Source organism: Canis aureus, chromosome 5 (genome assembly GCF_053574225.1).
Source record: "Canis aureus isolate CA01 chromosome 5, VMU_Caureus_v.1.0, whole genome shotgun sequence".
Classification (NCBI taxonomy): domain Eukaryota; kingdom Metazoa; phylum Chordata; class Mammalia; order Carnivora; family Canidae; genus Canis; species Canis aureus.
In genome coordinates, this window is record NC_135615.1 from 19,866,076 (window position 1) to 19,884,881 (window position 18,806).

The 18,806-nt window shown below is 33.6% G+C and overlaps 1 protein-coding gene across 2 annotated transcripts in view; it reads right to left on the reverse strand.

Moving 5' to 3' along the window:
• Window positions 1-13,466: 13,466 nt before the first annotated feature.
• Window positions 13,467-18,806, reverse strand: part of TMEM236 (transmembrane protein 236) — a 38,109-nt gene continuing 32,769 nt past the window's right edge. For both annotated transcript variants that reach the window (XM_077897050.1, XM_077897048.1), the window contains one exon: window positions 13,467-16,604. In XM_077897050.1, coding sequence (XP_077753176.1) covers window positions 16,021-16,604 — 584 coding nt within the window. In that variant the 3' untranslated portion in view covers window positions 13,467-16,020. The remainder of the gene's footprint in view (window positions 16,605-18,806) is intronic.

Genomic DNA, 18,806 nt, shown 5'->3' on the forward strand with positions numbered 1-18,806 from the left:
ATCTTTAAGATGATGGTACTATCCAAAGAATTCCATAGATTCAATGTAATTTCTATAAAAATCCCAATGACATTTTTGCAGAAATTTAAAAAAAACTCATGATGGTACTATCCAAAGAATTCCATAGATTCAATGTAATTTCTATAAAAATCCCAATGACATTTTTGCAGAAATTTAAAAAAAACTCATCATAAAAATCACATGAAATTTCAAGAGATTTCATAAAGGCAAAACACTCTCGAAAAAGAATGAAGTTGGAGAACTCAATTCATATTTTCTGATTTCAAAATTTACCACAAAGTTACAGTAATCAAAATAGTATGGTGCTGGCATAAGGGAAACATAAAGACTAATAGAATAGAGTAGAAAGGCCAGAAATAAATTCTCACATATGTGGTCAATTGATTCTTTTCACAAGGGTGCCCAGATCATTCAATGAAGAAAGAATTGTCTTTTCAACAAATGGTTTCAGGAAAACTGAATACCCATATACAAAAGAATGAAACTTTCACCTTATACCATATATAAAAATTAACTCAAAATGGATCAAAAACCTTAAAGCCATAAAACTTGTAGAAGAAAACATCAGGAAAAAATCTTCATGCCATTAGACTCAACAATGAAAGAAAAAATAGATAAATTGGGCTTCACCAAAATTTTGAAAATTTTTTATATCAAAAGACACAGTCAAAAGAGTGAAAAGACAGTCTACAGGAGAAAATATTTACAAATCATATATCTGATAAGGGATTAATATCCATAATATATAAAGAAGTACAACTCAATAGCACCACAACACAATCAATTTTAAAAATGACAATGAGCTTGAGCAGACTTTTCGCCAAAGAAGACACACAAATAGCCAATAAGCACATGAATTCAATATCACTAGTCATTAGGGAAGTACAAACAAAACCACCATGGCATATTACTTCACTCCCTCTGGGGTGGCATCTATCAGAAAACAAAAACAGAAAATAACAAATGTTTGTGAGGATGTGGAGAAATTGGACCCCTCGTGTACTGCTGGAGGGAATGTAAAAGCCACTATGGAAAATAGTCTGGCCATTTCTCAAAAAGCTAAACATGTAATTGTCATTTGATCTAGAAATCCCACTTCTAGTTATATACCCAAAGAACTGAAAATAAAGACTAAAACATTATTTGTACACCAATGTTCATAGCAGCATTATTCATAGTAGCCAAAGGATAGAAGCAACCCAACTGTCCATCAGCAGATGAATGGATAAACAAAATGTAGTGTTGGTCACACACACACACTGGAATATTATGTAAAAAGGAATCTGATACTTGCTACAACACGTACAACCTTGAAAATGTTATGCTAAATGAAATAATCCAGGCACAAAAGGGCACGTAATGCATGATTCCACTAATATGATGTATGTGGAATAGGTAAACTCAATAGAGACAGAAAGAATAGAGGTTCCAGGGACTGGTGAGGAAGGGAAAGTGGTTATTATTGTTTAGTGGGTAGAGAGTTTCTGTTTGAGATGATGAAATGTTCTAAAAATAGTGGTGGTAATCACACAACATTGTGAATCTACTAAAGCTACTGAATTGTACATATAAAAACAGTTAAAGTGGGAAATTTTATGTTACGTATATTTTACAGCATTAAAATCTGTTATATTCTTCTACTAAGCTTTGGTTCTGGTTTTTGCTTAGCTGTTAATGATGGTGGCAGCTTTTAACTAGCACTTCCTTCAAGTTAATGATGTATTTCTCTAAAATGAAGAAAATCCTTACTTTTTTAATTGGCAAGATAATTGCTGAACTATTTTATTTCCTCCTAGACATTCTCTTTCTCAAGCATAACATAATTGACACCCACTCAGTTCCATAAAAGATGAACTTGGTGACTCTTTTGCCCTGGAAGTTCCAAGAAAATAGCTCAACAGATTTTTTGTAACCTGTTCTATCATTTCTCATGGTTAATACTGGCAACTGATTCAGAAGTTCGTTTTGTTTAAGCAAGCCAATCTTTTGATGGGCAAATTTCCTCAAATGGTATCACGATAATTATGGCCCAGAAAGAAAAAATAAGATATAATGATGCAGTTGGGTACAAACTTAAATATTTAAAGGATGGAACGCTGTTTATTCATATTCTTATTCCTCACACTTTCCACTCCTTACCAAAATACGTCAAAGCACAATAATTGCCTTACTGCAATTAAAAAAAAATTGTATTGGCTTGTCTAAAATTTGACTTTGTGATTCTCTCCAGACAAAATATTTAGATTGACTATAATTTACCATATATATATATATACACACACACACATACATATACATACACACACAGAGACACACACACACACACACACACACACACACAATTTGAGGGGCCTGTGAGTTTTCCAGTTCTCTAATTGGTGTTTTGTTTTGTTTGGTACCACACACGTCTTTATAACACATTTATTTAACTTTGCAAAATAACTTAATTAGAAGGTCATTTGACCCATTTAATATTTGAGAAAAATTTTTTAAATAAAATTAAAAATGTACTTTAGGGTCAAAGGAAAAGCACCGAGACTTTATAGATGGAAGCCAAGACACAAAAACATTAGATTTCTTCTCCTGAACTACACAAATATGTAATGTTACCTATAATATTTAGCAATTCAGAATGTAAATGTTATATCTATTCACTGAAATATTCTAGAAACCCTATTCTCTAAGGTACCTAAATCTTAAAAGAAAGAAAGAGAAAGAAAGAAAGAAGAAAGAAAGAAAGAAAGAAAGAAAGAAAGAAAGAAAGGAAGGAAGGAAGGAAGGAAGGAAGGAAGGAAGGAAGGAAGGAAGGAAGGAAGGAAGGAAGGAAGAAGAGAAAGGAAGGAAGGAAGGAAGGAAGGAAGGAAGGAAGGAAGGAAGGAAGAAAGAAAGAAAGAAAGAAAGAAAGAAAGAAAGAAAGAAAGAAAAAGAAAGAAAGAAAGGAAGAAAAGAAATACATTGTAGGGGAAGAAGGCATTGCTGAAAACTCCATTAATATTTTATTTCAAGGGCAGCCCGGGTGACTCAGCAGTTTAGCGCCACCTTCAGCCCAGGGTGTAATCCTGGAGTCCTGGAATCGAGTCCCACATCAGGTTCCCTGTATGGAGCCTGCTTCTCCCTCTGCCTGTGTCTCTGCCTCTCTCTCTGTTTCTCTCATGAATAAATAAATAAAATTAAAAAAAAAAATTTATTTCAATACATGAGAAATAATGACATTTTTAATAGGAACATCCTGAAAAATTAATATTTGTGTATATAAATGCAAACTTTCACAGAAAATATTACTATAGTAAATATTATGCCCAACACATATAAAATCATTTTTGATATATTTAAGACTACCCTATTTTTTTAAGATTATTTTTTAAGACACTTAGTTTACAATACATTTGAGAGGAAATTTCCCATATACTCCTCTTACCCCTCATGTGCATACTCTCCTCCATTATAATCTTCTGTACTTTACTTGTTCATCTTTTTTTATTGTATCTGTAGTTTTGCCTTTTCTAGAATATCATATAGTTTGAATCATACAGCATGCAAGCTTCTCAAACTGACTTCTTATATTAGTAATATTCAGGTAAGTTTCCTTCATGTCTTTTCATGTCTTGCTAACTCATTTCTTTTTAGTGCTTAATAATATCCTATTATCAGAATTACCATAATTTATTGAACTATTTTACCTACCTAATTACCTACAGAAGGACATCTTTCTTGCTTCCAAGTTTTGACAATTACGAATACAAGCTACTAAAAATACCCATATTCAAGCTTTTGTGTTGATATAAGTTTCCAACTCCTTTGGGAAAATGCCAAGAAGCATGATTGTTGGATGGTATGGTAAGAGTATGTTTAGTTTTGTAAGAAACTGTCTTTTTATCTTCCAAAGTGTCTGTACCTTTGCATTCCCACCAGCACTGAACAACAATTTCTTCTGTTCCACATCCTCCCCAGCATTTGGTGTTGCCAGTGCTTTGATTTTGGCCATTCTAAATGATGTGTAGTAGTATCTCAATGTTTTAATTTGCATTTCCTTGATGGCATATGATCTGGAACATCTCTTTATATGTTAATTTGCCATTTGTGAGGTGTCTATTCATTTGGTGGGGTCCTTTTGTCCATTTTTAGGTTAGGATGCTTGTTTTCCTAGTGTTGGGTTTTGAGAGTTCTTTGTATATTTTGGATAAGAGTCTTTATTAGATATCTCTGCAATTTTCTCCCAGTCTGTGGTTTGTCTTCTAATTTTGATATTGTCTTTCACAAAGCAGAAGGCTCTTTAATTTAATGAAGTAAAGTTTATCAACTATTTCTGTATGGATCATGTCTTTGGGTGTTATACCTAAAAAGACATCACTGTACCCAAGGTCATATAGGTTTTCTCCTATGTTATCTTTTAGTTTACAGTTTTCTATTTACCTTTTGGATCTATGATACATCTTGATTTAATTGTTGTGAAGGGGGTAAGGTCTACATACAGATTTATATTTTTTGCATGTGGATGTAGTAGTTCCAACACCATTTATTGAAAAGACTGTCTTTTCTGAATTTTACTAATTTTGTTCTTTCTCCAAAGATCAGTTGACTATTTTTATGTGGGTTTATTTTGTCTCTATTCTGTTCTATTGACCTATTTGTCTATTGTTTTGTCAATACCATATTGTAAAGCTACAAGTAAGTCTTCAAGTCAGGCACTATCAATTCTCCAACATTGCTCTTCTCCTGCAATATTGTGTTGTCTGTTCTGGACATTTTATCTCTCCATATAAACTTTAGAATTAGTTTGTCAATATTATTTTTTTTCTTTCTTTTTTTTTTTTTTTAAGATTTTATTTATTCATGAGAGTTACAGAGAGAGAGGCAGAGACATAGGCAGAGAGAGAAGCAGGCTCCATGCAGGGAGCCCGATGTGGGACTCCATCCCAGTATTCCAGGATCATGCCCTGGGCCAAAGGCAGACAGTCAACCACTGAGGCAGCCGGGTGCCCAATCTCTGTCTTTTAAATGGTGTATTTATATCATTGTCATTCAGAGTGATTATTGATAAAGTTGAATTCATATCTATCATATGCATTACTGTCTTCTTTTTTGCCATTTTTGCCTTTCAGTCTTTTTTCCTGCCTCTTATGGTATTGAGCATTTTATATGACTCCATTTTGTCTCCTTTCCCAGCATATCTGTTTACTTCCTTTTTTAAATTTTTTTTAGAAACTGCCCTAATGTTTGCAACATACTTTTACAGCTCATCCAAGTAGTTTCAAATAATGCTATACCACTAGCATGAATGTATCTTGAAATTAAAAAAAAATCCTAATTCCTTCCTATCACTTCTATCATTGCTGTCATTTGTCTTACTTACATATAGTTGTACAAACCATGTATGTATACACTATATACATAAGCATACATAGATGAAAACATTGTTCCTATTATTATTTTGAACAAACTGTTACCAATTAGGTCAGTTAAGGATTTTTTTATAGTTTTTATCATCTGTTCATTTTCAAAATGATATGCTGAGGTATAATTCTTTTGCCATTTATCCGGTCTGGTGTTTTTGGAACTTCCTTGATCTGTGGGTTTGGTGTCTTACATTAATTTGGGGGAAATTCTTAGTCATTATTGTTTCAAATATTTCTTCTGTTCCTTTTTATCTTTCTTCTGTTCTAGTATTTCTATTACTCATAACTTATGCCTTCTGCAGCTGTCCCACAGTTCTTGGGTATTCTGTTCTATTTTTTTTTTCAGATTTTCTTTGTTTTCAAACATTCTATTGCTATATTCTTTAGTGCAGATATTTCTTCCTCAGCTGTATCCAGTCTACTAATAAACCCACTAAATTCAGTCTTCATTTCTGCTACACTGTTTTTTGTTTCTAGCATTTCTTTTTTTGTTCCTTCTTGGGAGTTCCATTTCTCTGGTTAAAATGTGCATCTGTTCTTGCATGCTGTCTACTTTATCCAGTTGAGCCCTTATTATTAACCCTACTTGTCTTAAATTCTTGGTTTGATAATTCCAACATCCCTGACATGTCTGGTTTTGACACTTGTTCTATCTCTTCAAATCATATATTTTTGCCTTTTGGTATGCCTTGTAATTTTTTCTTGATAGCTGGACATAGTATGTAAAAGGTAAAAGGAACTTCTGTAAATAGGCCTTAATAATGTGGAGGCAAAGTATGTGGTGGGGGGGAGCATTTTATAATTTATGACCAGATCTCAGTCTTTAGGGAATCTATGCCCTGAGACTGTGAACTGCACAAGAGTTTCTCTGGTTTTCTTTTTTTTTTTTTTTTCTCCACTTATCCTAAGGTCGACAATATAGCAGAGTGGGCTGGAATTGGGTATTTCCCTTTCCTCAAGTCAGCTAGGCTCTGATGATTACCCCAACATATTAGGCTCTGGTTAGCTAGTTTTCCCCTGAGGGCAGGCTTTATTAAGAAGAACAGAGTGGTCTGGCTTATTTCAAAAAGGTTTCTTTTCCCCTCCCCTGGTAGAAGCATGAGGGGATTTTTCTCCAATATTTACTATGGAAACTTGGTCAAGCTCCTGGAGGTTAATCTTACAGTGTTATAGGGAGCCCCTATGACATGGTCCTTCTGGAGGTTTTAACTCAGTTATTAACACAGAGCCTCCAACAATTCATCAATTACAGTTGAGGTTTTCCTACCTGGTGCTGGTGAGTATCTCCTTCAGGCAGCTGCGACTTCCTATCTGTCTCTCCAATCTTGGAAATATCCCTGATGTTATTCTTACTTGTTGAAGGTGAAACCCTTCCGTTTCCTATTCTTTCACTTGATTGTATCTTTTGGCTCAACACTGACCAAGAGGGGAACCCATTTTGGAGTAAGTTTCTTTTTTTGAAGGCCACTGCATAAAGATGTTCAGATTGTTCATTGTTAAACCGAAAGGGATGCCCTTCCGATTGGCTACCCCAGTCATACATGGCAGTTCTGAAAAATACATGAAGCAGCATGATTTAGAGTTCATGAATTAATGTCTCTTAGTGAGACACTGAAACACCTTCCCAATGCAGGTACAGCAGAGGGACCCACCCACCAATATGTCCCCAATAGTTGCAGCTGGATCTTGCAGACAGCTGTACCATGGACTAGCTTCAAACACAAGCATACCCATGGTAGCCACAGTTGGCCTCTTAATCAACCACAATGGGCCAGTTCTGCCCACCAGTCACAGCATAGCCATAACAGAAGGGCACACACAAACCACACAGGGGATACCTCTGGAGCACTTAGTTCTGGTGACTGGAGGATTATACTTCTGAGACTCACAGGATATCTGCATAAAGGCCACTTCTTCAAAGCCAGGAGATGAGGCTGACCTACCGAACACATAGAAACAAACACAGCAAGCAGGCAAAATGAGGAAATAGAGGAATATGTTCCAAAAAAAAAAAAAAAAAAGACAAAGCTACAGGAAAAGTAAAATGAAGATAAGCAATCTACCTGATAAAGAATTGGAGGTAATGGTCATAAACATGGTCATTGAACTCAGGAGAAAATGAATGAACACGTGAAAATGTCAATGAAGAGATAAAAAATGCAAAAAGGAACCAATCAAAGCTGAAGAATATAATAACTGAAATGAAAAATACACTAAAGGGAATCAACATTAGAGAATACAGAAAAAAAGATCAGTAATCTAGAAGACAAGATAGTTAAAATCCAAAGTGAACAGCAAAAAGAAAAAAATAAGAATGAGGATAGTTTCAGTAACCTCTGGAACAACATCAACCATACTAACATTTTATTATAGGGATTTTGGAAAAAAGAAGAGAGAAAGATTAGAAAACTCTTTTGAAGAAATAGTAGCTGAAAACTTCCCAAATATGGGAAAGGAAACAGATATCCAAGTCCATAGAGCACAGGGAGTTACAAACAAGATGAACCCAAAGAAGTTCACACCAAGACACATAATAATTAAGGGGACAACTGGGTGGCTCAGCAGTTAAGCATCTGCCTTTGGCTCAGGAAGTGATCCTGAGATATAGTCTTGCATTGGGCTCCCTTTGAGGAGCCTGCTTCTCCCTCTGTCTATGTCTCTGCCTCTGTGTGTCTCTCATGAATAAATAAAATCTTAAAAAAAAGACACATAATAATCAAAATGTCAAAAGTTAAGGATAAAGAAAGACTCTTAAAAACAGCAAGAGAAAAACATCTTGTCATGTATAAAGGAACCCATATAAGACTATCAGTTGATATTTCAGCAGAAACTTTACAGTCCAAAAGGGACTGACATGATATAGTCAAAGTTCTGAAAAGGAAAAAAAAATAGACAACCAAAACTACTTTACCCAGTAAGGTTATCATTCAGAATTGAAAGAAAGATAAAGGGTTCCAAAGAAACAAAAGTTAAAGTTTATCACCACTGGACTTTCAAGTAATGTTAAAGGAAATTCTTTAGATGGAAAAGAAAAGGCCATAACTACAAATAAGAAAACTATGAAAGGAAAAATCTTGCTGGTTAAAGCAAACACATAGTTAAGGTAGTGGATAAACCACTTATAAAACTGGTATGAATGTTAAAAGACCCAAAGTAATAAAACCAACTATAGTTATAGTAATTAGTTAAGGGATACACAAAATAAAAAGATATAAAGTACACCATCAAATCATAAAACATTGGGGAAAGCATAAAAATGTAGCTCCTTTAGAACATGCTCAAACTTAAGTGTCCATCAACTTAAATAGACTTGTACATACAAAGGGTGCTAAATATAAATTTCATGATAACAATAAACCAAAACCCCATAATAGGTATGATACCAAAAATAAAATAAAGAGAAAGAATTTCAAATATAACACCATAGAAAATCATCAAAACAAAGAGAAAAGATTAAGCAAGAACAGAGACTAACTACAAACACAGCCAGGAACAATTTTGAAAATGGCAATAATTACTTTAATGGTAAATGGACTGAATATTCCAATCAAAAGACACAGGGTGACTGATCAAATAAAAAATAAATAAAAAAGACCAGAGCTTATTTTTTGAGTGGCTCAGTTGATTAGGCCATTTGACTCTTGATCTCATCTCAGATCTTGATCTCAGGGTCGTGATTTCAAGCTCCACATTGGACTCCATGCTGTGCAGTAAGTAAGTAAGCAAATAAATAAATAAAACCCATCAATATACTACCTATAAGAGACTCATTCAGACCAACAGACACATATAGACTAAAGTGAAGGGACAGGAAAAGATTCCATGCAAATAAAACCAAAAGAAAGCTGGAGTAACAATACTTGTATCAGACAAAATAAACTTTAAAAGAAAGACTGTATCAAGAGATAAAGATGGACACTTACATAATGACAAAGAGATCAGCCCAACAAGATGATATAACACTTACCAATATGTATACTCCTCCAAGTTGGAGCACTAAAATATACAAAAGCAAATGGTAACAGATCAAAAGGAGACATTAATACAATAATAGTAAAAAAATTTAACACCCCATTTATATCAATGAATAGTTCATCTGGACAAAAAAATCATTAAGAAAACAGTGGCCTTAAATGACACATTAGACCAGATGACACATTAGACCATACTTACCAGATAAATACAGAACAATCCATCCAAAAACATCAAAATACATCATGTGTACATTCTCTTTAGGTACACATGAAACATTTTTCCAGGATAGATCACATGTTAGGCCATCACATGTTAGGCTTCTCCAAGTAGGAGCACTAAAATATATAAAAGTAAATATAAAAAGGAGACATTAATACAATAATAGTAAAAAAATTTAACACCCCATTTACATCAATGAATAGTTCATCTGGACAAAAAAAAAATCATTAAGAAAACAGTGACCTTACGGCAGCCCAGTGGCTCAGCGGTTTAGTGATGCCTTCGGCCCAGGACATGATCCTGGAGACCCGGGGTCGAGTCCCACGTCAGGCTCCCTCTATGGAGCCTGCTTCTCTCTCTGCCTTGTCTCTGCCTCTCTCTCTCTCTCTTTCTCTCTGTGTCTCTCATGAATAAATAAATAAAATCTTAAAAAAAAAAGAAATAAAGAAAGAAAACAGCATCCTTAAATGACACATTAGATCAAATGACACATTAGACACATTTGACCATACTTACCAGATAAATACAGAACAATCCATCCAAAAACATCAGAATACGCATTCTCTTTAGGTACACATGAAACATTTTCCAGGATATATTACATATTAGGCCACAACACAAATCTCAATATATTTAAAATGATTATAATCATATCAGCATCTTTGTGATCACAATGGTATGGAATTAAAAATCAATTACAAGAGAATAAACCAGCAAAACACAAGCACATGAAAACTAAACAACATGTTGCTAAACAACCGATGGGTCAATTAAGAAGTCAAGGAGGAAATAAAAAAATACCTTGAAACAAATGAAAATAAAATGTACCAACATCCATGGGATACAGCAAAAGCAGTTCTAAGAGGAAGTTTACAGTGACAGGGGCCTACCTCAAAAATCTCAAATAAACAATCTAACCTTAAACCTAAAGGAACTGGATAAAGAAAAACAAACAAAGCCAAAGTTAGCAGAATAAAGACAAGAGCAACAATAAATGAAACAGAGACTAAATAACAATAGAAAAGATTAATGAAACAAGAGTTGGTTCTTTGAAAAGATAAATAAAATTGATAAACATTTAGCCAGACTCATAAAAAAAAAGGACTCAAATAAAAATCAGAAAGAGAAGTTACAACAGACACCACAGAAATACAAAAGATTATAAGAGAAAAATATGAGCAACTAGGGTAAAACAAATTGGACAATACAGAGAAAATGAATGAATCCCTAGAAATATACAATTTTTCAAGACTGAATCAGAAGGAAATAGAAAATCTGAAAGATACTGAGTACTAATAAGGAAATTGAATTAATAATAAAAAAATAACTCCCAACAAATCAAAATCCAGGACCAGATGGCTTAATAGATGAATTCTACTGAACATTGAAAGAGGAATTGACATCTTCCTGAAACTGCTACAAAAAATTGAAGAGAAAGGAATGCTTCCACATTCAGGAGTCCAGCATCACCCTGATATCAAAACTAGGCAAAGATGTTACAAAATAATTACAGGCCAAATATTCCAAATGAATGTAGATGCAAACATCCTCAACAAAATATTAGCACACTGAATTCAAGAATAAATTAAAAGGATTCTATACCATGATCAGGTGGTATTTTTCCCAAGATGCAAGGATAGGTCAATATTTGCAAGTCAATCAACATGATATACCATATTAACAAAATGAAGATAAAAATCATATCATCTCAGGACATCTGGGTGGCTCAGGGGTTGAGCATCTGCCTTTGGCTCAGGGTATGATCCTGGGGTTCTCGGATCGAGTCCTACTTTGGGCTCCCTGTAGGGAGCCTGCTTCTCCCTCTGCCTATGTCTCTATGAATAAATGGATAGAAACTTTTTAAAAAATCATATCATCTCAATAATACTTAAAAAACATTTGACAAAATTCAACATCCATTTATGTGGAGAACATATCTCAACATAATAGAGGCCATATATGACAAACCCATGGTTAAAACATCATATTCTATAGTGAAAAGTTGCAGCTTGTCCTCTAAGATTAGAAACAAGACAAGGATGCCCACTTTTGGAACTTATATTCAATATTAGCACTAGAAGTCCTAGTCACAGCAATCAGACAAGAAAAGAAATAAAAGGCATCCAAACTGGTAAGAAGTATAATTGTCACTATTTGCAGATGACATAATTGTATATATATATATATAAAATGCTAAAGACTCTACCAAAAAAATTGCTAGAATAAGTGAATTGCAGTCAAGATGCAGGATATAAAATTAATATACACATATCTGTTGCATTTCTATACTCTAATAATGAATTGTCAGAAAGAGAAATTAAGAAAACAATCCCATTTACAATTGCACCAAGAAGAATAAAATACCTAGGAAAAGATATTTTAAAATACCTATTTAACCAAGGAAGTGAAATACTTGTACACTGGAAACTATATGATATTGATGAAAGCAACTGGATAACACAAATAGAAAGATATGCCATGCTTATGAATTGGAACAAGTAATATTGTTAAGATATCCATACTACCCGAAGCAGTCTATAGATTCAATATAATCCTATCAAAATACCAAAGCCATTTTTCAAAGAACTAGAACAAATAGTCCTAAAATTCGTATGGAAGTAAAAACAACCCTGAATAACCAAAGCAATGTTGAAAAAGAAGAACAAAGATGGAGACCATCATACTCTTTGACTTTAAAGTATACTACAAAGCTTTAATAATCAAAACAGATGATACACACACACACACACACACACACAAAATGGACATAAAAATCAATAGAATACAGAGCCCAGGAAAAAACCCACAATTATATGGGCAGTTAATCTATGACAAAGGAGACAAGAATATGTGATGTGAGAAAAAGTCTCTTCAGTGAATGATGTTGGGAAAACTGGACAGTTACATGGAAAAGAATGAAACTGGACCAGTTTTTCAATCCACATACAAAAATAAAGTCAAAATGAATTAAAGACATTAATTTAAGACCTGAAGTCTTAATATTCTTAAAAGAAAATATAGTCAGTAGGCATAGCACATGGGTCTTAGCAATATATTTTTTGTACCTATCTCCCCAGGCAAGGGCAACAGAAGCAAAACTAAACAAATGGGACTACATCAAACTAAAATGTTTTTGCACAAAACCAACAACAAAATGAAAAGGCAACTTACCAAATGGGAGAAGATATCTGCAAATGATAAATCTGATAAGGTATTAATATCCAAAATATATAAGAAACTAATAGAACTCAACACCAAAAGTAAATAAATAATAAACAATTTACTTTAAAAATGGGCAGAGGAGGGAAGTGAAGAGGCATCTTCCAAAGAAGATGTACAGATGGCCAACAGACACACAAAAAGATGCTTAACATCACTAATAACTAGGGAAATGCAAATAAAAACTACAATAAGATATCACCTCATACCAATCAGAAGGATGAGAAATAAGCGTTGATAAGAATGCGCAGAAATGAGAACCTACACCTGTTGGTGGGAATGTAATCTTGTGCAGCCATTATGGAAAACAGTATGGAGGTTCCTCAAAAAATTAAAAATAGAACTACCATACAATCCTCCGATTCCACATCTGGGTATTTATCAAAAGAAAATGAAAATATATCAAAAAGATAATGTGTGTCCCTATGTTCATTGCAGTACTGTTTATGATAACCAAGATACAGAAGCAGCCTAAGTGTCCATCAACACATGGATAAATCTAAAAATGTGATAGATATACAATGGAATATTAGTCATGGAATATTGCTCAGTCATTAAAAGAATGAAATTTTGCCATCTGCAACAACATGGATGGTTCTTGACCATACATGTTAAGTGAAATAAGCCAGACAAAGACAAATGCCACATGATTTTATTTATATGTCAAATCTCAAAAACAGGACAAATGAACAAAAAAACAAACAAAAAACAGAATCAGACTCTTAGATACAGAGAACAGACTGGTGGTTGCCAGAGGGGAGGGGAGTGGGTAAATGAGTGAAATTGGTGAAGAGGATTAAAAGGTACAAATTTCCAGTTATAAAATAAATAAGTCATGGGAATATAAAGTACAGCATAGGGAATGTAGTCAATAATATTGTAATAACTATGTATGGTGACAGGTGATCATTAAAGTGATCATAGACTCATGATTATAGACTCATTACAGTGATCATTTTGTAATGTATGTATATCAAATTACTATGCTATATACCTAAAATTAATATTGTATGTCAACAATTTAAATTTTTTTAATTAAACAAAATACTGAAAAGCATTGAAATGAAAAAAACATAGACTTGAACTTTATAAACTTGTATACTCTCGAAATAAAATATTAAATTAGTTACTCAATAATTCTCCTCCTATATGTACATGACTTTACTATTTGTATAGTGTTGTGACTTCCCAATATATCAGGTACATCCATTTTCAAATATTAGATGCGAGATGCATTCTAAACTCAAATAAGTAATACTTTAGTTTGAGCACTGTTCACTCTATAAATTCCAATATAAATATAATGTATGTAAAATATATTATCTAAGAATATTACAAAGCAACTACTTCACTATAGGTTCCTTAAAAAAGATTATCATAGCATAATTTGAAAGAAATTATTTGAATTCTCATCTTTTAAGAGTTATAAGTATTATATAACTTCCTGTTGGACTGGCAGATGAAGTAAGAGATGCATTGTTAAACAAGATTTAGGGAATTTAAACAATAATGGGGAACTCAGAAAAGTAAATTCATAATGAAAGTCTTAATAGAGTATTATAATTTAGGGTCAATGAGAACTCAGGAGGGATGGTCAAATGCCTGATGAATTCACAATAATGTGTATATTCAGTAGGTTGCTCATTTTTGTACTTAATGCTGCTTGATGAAAAATTACTATCTGAGGTAACCTTAAGATTTTACATATTATTCTTTACAAATGCATGGTTAAAATTGTTATTCCCAGACAGTAAGCAGGGTATGCAGCAAAAAAATGAGACAGAAAAATTAAAACAATACATTTAGCTACTTGTTTCTCTGGGATTTGGTACATTTGAAATATTTAGAATTTATCTGGTTATTATTGTTTGCCAGACAATGTCATGAGAGCATTTCCTGTCTCAATCCTCTCAACCCTCTTAAAGTACAATTCCAACCTATTGAGATACTATTATTAGTCTCACGTTTTAGATGTGGAAACTAGGGCTTTGCATGGTCAAAGAACTAGCCCCAAGCCATAAAGCCAGAAGCTAAGCTTTTAATAACTGTGAATAGATCTTTTCTTATAGTGTGAGGAAAAGCCATAAAGCATAGGGGGCCAGTGAGACTGAGGAATTTGGTGGACAGTAGGGGTGGCATGCAAGTTCAGTTATCCATCCTTAAGCTATTTATTGCCACAGATCACTGAAGAGACTCATTAGTTCAGCACATTACACAGAAGCCTCTCAAATTTTTCTAGCAGCTGAATATCCAAGAGTGTCTGTCCCAACACAGTGAAAGCAAATTCTGTAATTATGTATCTAATCACTTAACATCAAGATATTCATTATACATTCTTACATAAAACGCTAATGCATTTACTAGTATGGTCATAAACTGAACTTCTAATTCTAAACAGGGCTTGCAATTATTTTTAGGATGATCTGAAATTCTACAACCAAAATATTATTTGAAATCCACATCTTCAGTTTATGGCTCCTTCCAATTATAAAACCTTATCTAGGTATTACTGATGTACCTAGACTTCATTATATTAAATAGTATTTATATTAGTACTTCAGTACTAGTAAAAGAACCGTGCCTTAAACTGAACCAAACATCTATTATACTGAATTGCCGCTTATGCTAAAATCAGTTCAATTACATAAAAGTCATTTGCCACACGGATTAAAGAACATAATCCCATGCTTGAAGAAGACCTTAAAACCGTAATTCAAATTTTTAAAAAGTATAATTTAAAAATGATTCAAGAACTTTAGGCGCATTTTCTAAAAAAAAAATAGTTTAATTCTTGTAATGCTCTTTAATTTACATAAATGATAAAAATCTCATTCTTGGACTTAGTGGGAAAACATGTTCTAATTTTTTTAAGGCTTTAACGAAGAGTGTTTTTAGAAAAAGAGTGGTGTGTGTATATATATATATATGTATATAACTAATGAAAATAGCTAACATTTTCTAGAGATCCCGGGGAGCTAACTTATAAGAAATAAATGTTGCTTAAATTTAACAGCATTTGAATATATTTTTTAAAAAGTGATATGCTACAGTTATTAAAAATAGTGTTCTCTCTACAATCTATTCCTATTTCATTATATATTACAAAAACTTACACCCCAGAAAAAAATTACAATTATTTTGTAATGTACACATGCATAATGAAGAGGTTTGACTACATGACATTTTCTCTTTAAAACGAAGACGTTTCAAAGGTAGAGAAAGCCCAGATTTTGGTTAAGTAATTGAAGTAAATGTAAGAGAAAGTCACTAGTACGTTTTTACAAAGGCCCAATACAGGTGTGACAGTTCCCAGGGCAATGATTAAACCAAGTCTAACAAAAATAAAGGGTAAATCCTGGAGAAGAATGCTCAGGAAATTCAGAAGAGGGTTCTGAGGAGTTAATATAATTCGAAGGATAGAAATAAAACTGAAAATGTAGACTGGGAATAGCCAGCCTGACTTATACACCGAGGGGTGGCCAGCCACGCGCACCATTTCTATGGTGTCAGACCATAGCACGAAGCTCCACAGGAAGATTTGGGCTCGATCATCTTGCTGGGACATTGCTTTCAGGACTCTCGAGTGAAAGACAGGCTCTTGGGGTACCCTCAGCACTGGAGTGGAGATCTGTGTCCTTGTTGCTGATGGCTGTGATGCCTGGGTCGTCCAGGCTAGCTGGGGAGGTGAAGTGTTTTCTTCCTTTTGTTTCACTTGGTCTGTCACAGTTTTTATTTGTTGCAAAGTAGTTGTATGAATGTGCCTGTCTTCATTACCTGCAAAAAATTGATTTATTCGAATTTGTAATTTTAAAAAATTTATGTAAGTTAACATTTTATTTCAAATTTATGTAAATTCCAAATTTTTAAATTTTAATGTAAAATTTAAAGATAAAATTGTGTTATCTTATTTGATGTCTGTTTTACACATGGAAAGTCAGACAAAAGTGGGAAGCATAATGACCAAAAAGACCCCCCCCACACACAAAAAAAAACCCTCCAAAAGAACAGAGGCAGAGAAGGTTCTTCATATTTTTAGTTTTTTCTAGATATGGATCTCAAGTCATTTCTACCACTTCACAGTACTAGCCCTACTGGCTAGTGAGCTAAGCACTTTCACATATTACCTCATTTAATCCTCAGAAAAAATCTGATAGATGGGGATTACTATTCCATTTTATAAATATAGAAACTGCACCCCAAGAGATGAAATGACACCCTAATTCAAATACACAGTAATGATCAGAGCTGGAATTCCCACCCAGCTTTATTTGACCCCAATTGACAATCTCTTAACTTTATGGCTGCTATTACCATCTGGAGGCAATACATCATGTGCTAATTATAAAACATAAAAAAAAACATGAAATCAAATGACTCCAAAAGTCCAATGGTCCAATCTCGTCCTTTTTAATAAGAAGTCCACAAGGATCACTACAACCCAGATCTCCAGGCTCAGAGCTTGGTCTTAAGAGGGAATCTGTTTGACCATGAGAAAATCTTAGTGAAGGGTGCCACTCGAATCCGAGATTTTTTTAAGCTGTAATTTTTTTAAGCTGTAATTTTGAACCACTCAGTACAATTAATTAGACTAATGCAACTTGTTTGTGGCCATAAGGCTATCCCTGAAAAACATGACAATCTTCTGAATAAGGGAGATAACTTCTCATGAGTATCACATTGTGTATGTGCTCACACATGGGTCTCTCTGTGCACACATGGGTGTTGAGGTTGGGAGAGTATGAAGGGATCCTCAAATTTCAAAACTTACTACCAATGTTAATAGTCTGGTTTTCATACATGAAAAGTATAGCACATTATTTCTCAAACATTCATCTAGTTAAGCACCATTTTTTGCTAAGAATTTTTAGGTCTTAACAAAGTTTATTTATTCAGCAAACATGCTGAGCTGTCATATTACTTGATAAGACAAAATTTAAAGGAGTCATTATGCTGAATAGTTCTAAAGGTTAAAGACACGAAGTCAATAAAAGTTTGAACTATATTGAACTGATGTGAAAACATTTTAAAATAAATAAATTATGATTAATGATTAATACTTGATTACTATAAATAGGAGCTGTTTAAAGAACAAACCTGTTTTTTTTAATATAATGAACTGCTGTAAAGTTTTAAGTGTGAATTGAGTTTACCAATAAACTAAAACGATAATTTAAATTCTTGATGAAATATTACTTACTTCTGATATGAATCATTTGTATACATAGTTTTTAAGGGTCCTACTATATAGATAGAAACTTCTTTACCAACCTTAGATGACATAGCATGGATGAATATCATTTTTATATATAATAGTCAAGTAAGAAAGAAAATTATACACTATTATTTTAACATTCATAAAACCATCTCTTTTTAAACTCAGATGCTTACTGGCATCAATTATATCTCTCATTTTACAAAAGAGAAAAAAAAAACATGGAAATTATGTTTCTTAGAGTATGTCATGTCCTGGAGAACTCTCCTTCACCTGTCTTAATAGATAAAGCCGTTTGAATGGAAATCCAAATTTCTTTGTCAACATAAATAATGCAGTGCATAATTTGGGCTTTGGAGGATGATTGCAAATTCAGCACTGTTTCAAGGCCAGGAAGCAGCAATCTTAAGAAGTGACACATTAACATCTTTTTTAAAGATTTTATTTATTTAGTCATGAGAGACACAGAGAGAGAGGCAGAGACAGAGGAAGAAGCAGGCTCCTCGAAGGGAGCCTGATGCAGACTCAATCTCAGGACCCCGAGATCACACCCTGAGCCAAAGGCAGATGCTCAACTGTTGACCCACAGGCATCCCAACACATTAACATTTTTAAACAGTCAGTAAAAATCTTAATATCTGTGGATAAGAGCCGTGAGATGAACAATGAATTCTTGGCTAGAGTTCATTTTTAATAAAATAATAAAGTCCTAATCCATGTGTATTGGTGAAATTGGGGCTGGAAGCTTCATATCTCTCTATAGC